Raw genomic sequence first — 3,109 nt, 5'->3', positions numbered from 1 at the left:
CCTCTCAGCAACCCCCCACCCCCCCACTCTCCTCCTCCCCTCAGCTGCTCCTGAAACAGATGCCCCTGTGGACACCAACCTCATTGAATTTGATACCAAGTAAGAGACTCACCCCCTACCTTCCTAGCTTTGACTCTCTTTGGATAGAGATTCCTGTAACGTTCAAACCTACCCTCTGCCCCTCATTGTTTTTCTCTTGGGGGAGGGATGGTTGAAGCATCCAATCGAGAGGACTTAGCCATGTGAGCTGCCATTACCTCCCCTTCTCTGTCCCTTCTTGCAAATACCTCCAGCCCCGTGGCTGCCCCAGCACCTCTGTCTCCGGGACGGGTGTGGGAGGTGGAGAAGGAGGGCCAGAGCCCTCGCCTCACCCCTCCTCTCCACCACCAAGCTATGCCACAGATGACGACATCGTGTTTGAGGACTTTGCCCGGCTTCGGCTGAAGGGGATGAAGGACGAGGACTACGACGACCAGTTCTGCTAGGAAACGGGGCTGGAAGAAGGGCGTGGATGGTGCTGGGAGACGTAGGGGCAGGACCAAGACCCCCACTGTCACCGGGGGGGATCCCAGCCTCTCTTCCTTTCCCCTCTACCCAGCGGCTTCCTCAACCAACCCCTCCCCTGCCTCCCTCCCCTATCCCCCACCAGATACACACTGGACCCATCTCTTATGGATCGTGGGCATTAATTTTTTGACTACGGCTGTGCTTCCCCAGCCCCCAGTGGGTGGCAAGCTGGGTTTGTACCTAAATGTTTTGGAGGGGGACACTGAAGAGGACAGTAGGGAAAGGGCGGGGGGAAGAGCTCCCACATTCAACCTCACACCAACACCCCCTCCTGTCACTATCTCTGCCTCCCATTCCTTCAGGATGAGACCCTTTGGGGGGCAAGGCCAGTTCTTTGCTTCTGAGCATAAAGAAGAAAATAAACCTTTTAATAGGCATGAGCGTGTGTGTTTTCTGTGCAGCGTTTAAGGAGCACATAGTGTGCGTACCCATGACTGTTAGCTGTGAGTGAGGACGCAGTCTCTTCTCTGCACCCACGTGGCACCACAGGCTGTCAGTAAACGTTTACTGAATGGTTGAGCTGTACCTGAGCTCCAAGGTAAACGTGGAAACTTGATTTGGTCAGTCCCAACTCAAAGGTACAGTTTGGTAAAGCCACAAAGTAAACTCACTCATTTACAGAGGGAATAATAACTCCCTTCCCTGCAGACTAGATGTTCTTGGGAGGTGCGCGGGGCAGGCCATTCCCTGTTGCAGCTGACACACACGACTGCATGGTGACCTGTCGTGACCAAGTGTGTTCATTTCCACTGCTCTTTATGGTTGCTCAAGCTGTCCACTCCTGGGGCTCAGTGGCACCACGGCTGCAGGCAGAAGCCATACGACACACATCTCTGTGGAGCCTGGTCCTTACACTGTAACACAGACACCGAGGCTTTGGGCAGCCAAAGGGAGTCATGCTGCTGTGGACAAGTCCAAGAAGCTACATCCTACTGCTGCTCCTCTGACATCCATCAGGGACTCCCAGAGGCTTGGCCGAAGCCCCAGGCTAGGCTGGAGGGAGTTAGCAGTACTCCACTGACATCCCTCACCCCCCACCCACTCCCATTCCGGTAGCCCAACGTTTCTCCTTTTTCTCTTAAGGCTCATTCATTCATTCCACGAACAATCTTGATTTAAACCCCTATTATGTGCCAGGCATAGTATAGGGTTGGCAGTGACCGAAGCAAACATTAAATCATTGCAGTATCTGTGCTCCAAAGGAGAAATGCAGGAGCTAGGGAGTTCTGATCTAGGCTAGGGCTGGAAGAAGATGTCACTGGAGGTAGTGACCTTTGAGCAGAGTATTGGAAGACAAGGAGGAGTTCCAGTATCCCAGGCAAAAGTAACACCAGGGGCTTCCCTGGTGGCGCAGTGGTTGAGAGTCCGCCTGCCGATGCAGGGGACACAGGTTCGTGCCCCGGTCCGGGAAGATCCCACATGCCGCGGAGCGGCTGGGCCCTGTGAACCATGGCCGCTGAGCCTGCGCGTCCAGGGCCTGTGTCCGCAACGGGAGAGGCCACAACAGTGAGAGGCCCGCGTACCATAAAAAAAAAAAAAAAAAAAGTAACACCACGTGTGAAGGCAGAAGGGAACAGAGCACATTTCAGAGACTGAAAGAGGCCAGAGGGACTGGGACAGAGACAGCCAGTGGCACAGTAGTTCCAGATGAGGCTGGTGAGGCAAATGGAGCCACTCATACAGGCCTTTAGTCTATGTTACGGCTCATGACATCTAATTAAATCATGATTTACCCACAGGCTTTAAGTGCTGCCAAAATGCCAATGACCTTGCTAACCTCTCCACAGTAGCAGCCTACCCTGCACGCCCTGGTCTTCTTCATGTGAAGGAACCGGCATCATCCCTCTGACAACCACGAACCTGCTCCTTGACCTCTGAGCTCTTGGCCCGTGGATCTCAAACTTTTTCAGGTGAATCAGAATCCTCTGGGGTACATGATAAACACACAGAGTCCCAGGCTTCTACCTTCCCCAATTCTGATTCAGTCGATCCCAGGAAGAATCCATGAATCGGGATTTTGAATTAGCACACGCTTTGAGAAACAATGCCTTTTTTCTTTTAGCTTTTCACGTTTTTAATGTTTTTAAGTAAAACAAGCACATGGCTTAAAAAAAAAAAAATCTAAACAGTAAAGAGTGAACAGAAGGCTCCCTCCTGCCCCTGATCCCCAGCCTCCCATTTCTCATTCCCAGAGGCGATCATTATTAGCAGTTCCTTGATTACTCTTCCAAAGACGTTCTTCAGACACAGTCATATACATAGGAACATATTTCCCCCTTATTTTAAATACAGATAGTAGCACACTATGCACACCCTTCTCCGCTTTGCTTTTTTCCCTTAATAATGCAGCTAGGAGAACATTCCTTTGACAATCCACATAGATCTACCTCATTCTTTTAAAGAGTTGCCTAGGGGCTTCCCTGGTAGCGCAGTGGTTAAGAATCCACCTGCCAATGCAGGGGTCACGGGTTCGAGCCCTGGTCCGGTTAGATCCCACATGCCGCGGAGCAGCTAAGCCCGTGTACCACAACTACTGAGCCCA

General features: G+C 52.0%; 1 protein-coding gene across 1 annotated transcript in view; it reads left to right on the top strand.

Moving 5' to 3' along the window:
* The window catches only part of ARRB2 (arrestin beta 2), an 8,574-nt gene extending 7,630 nt beyond the window's left edge, over nucleotides 1-944 (top strand). Inside the window, exons 14-15 of the mRNA XM_024735742.1 lie at nucleotides 45-99; nucleotides 392-944. Coding sequence (XP_024591510.1) covers nucleotides 45-99; nucleotides 392-485 — 149 coding nt within the window. The 3' untranslated portion in view covers nucleotides 486-944. The remainder of the gene's footprint in view (nucleotides 1-44; nucleotides 100-391) is intronic.
* The last annotated feature ends 2,165 nt before the right edge of the window (nucleotides 945-3,109 follow it).

This window comes from Neophocaena asiaeorientalis, unplaced genomic scaffold (assembly GCF_003031525.2).
Source record: "Neophocaena asiaeorientalis asiaeorientalis breed wild unplaced genomic scaffold, Neophocaena_asiaeorientalis_V1.1 scaffold129, whole genome shotgun sequence".
Classification (NCBI taxonomy): Eukaryota; Metazoa; Chordata; class Mammalia; order Artiodactyla; family Phocoenidae; genus Neophocaena; species Neophocaena asiaeorientalis.
Note: the sequence above shows the minus strand (reverse complement) of the source record. Positions and strands in the feature narration are given on the sequence as shown.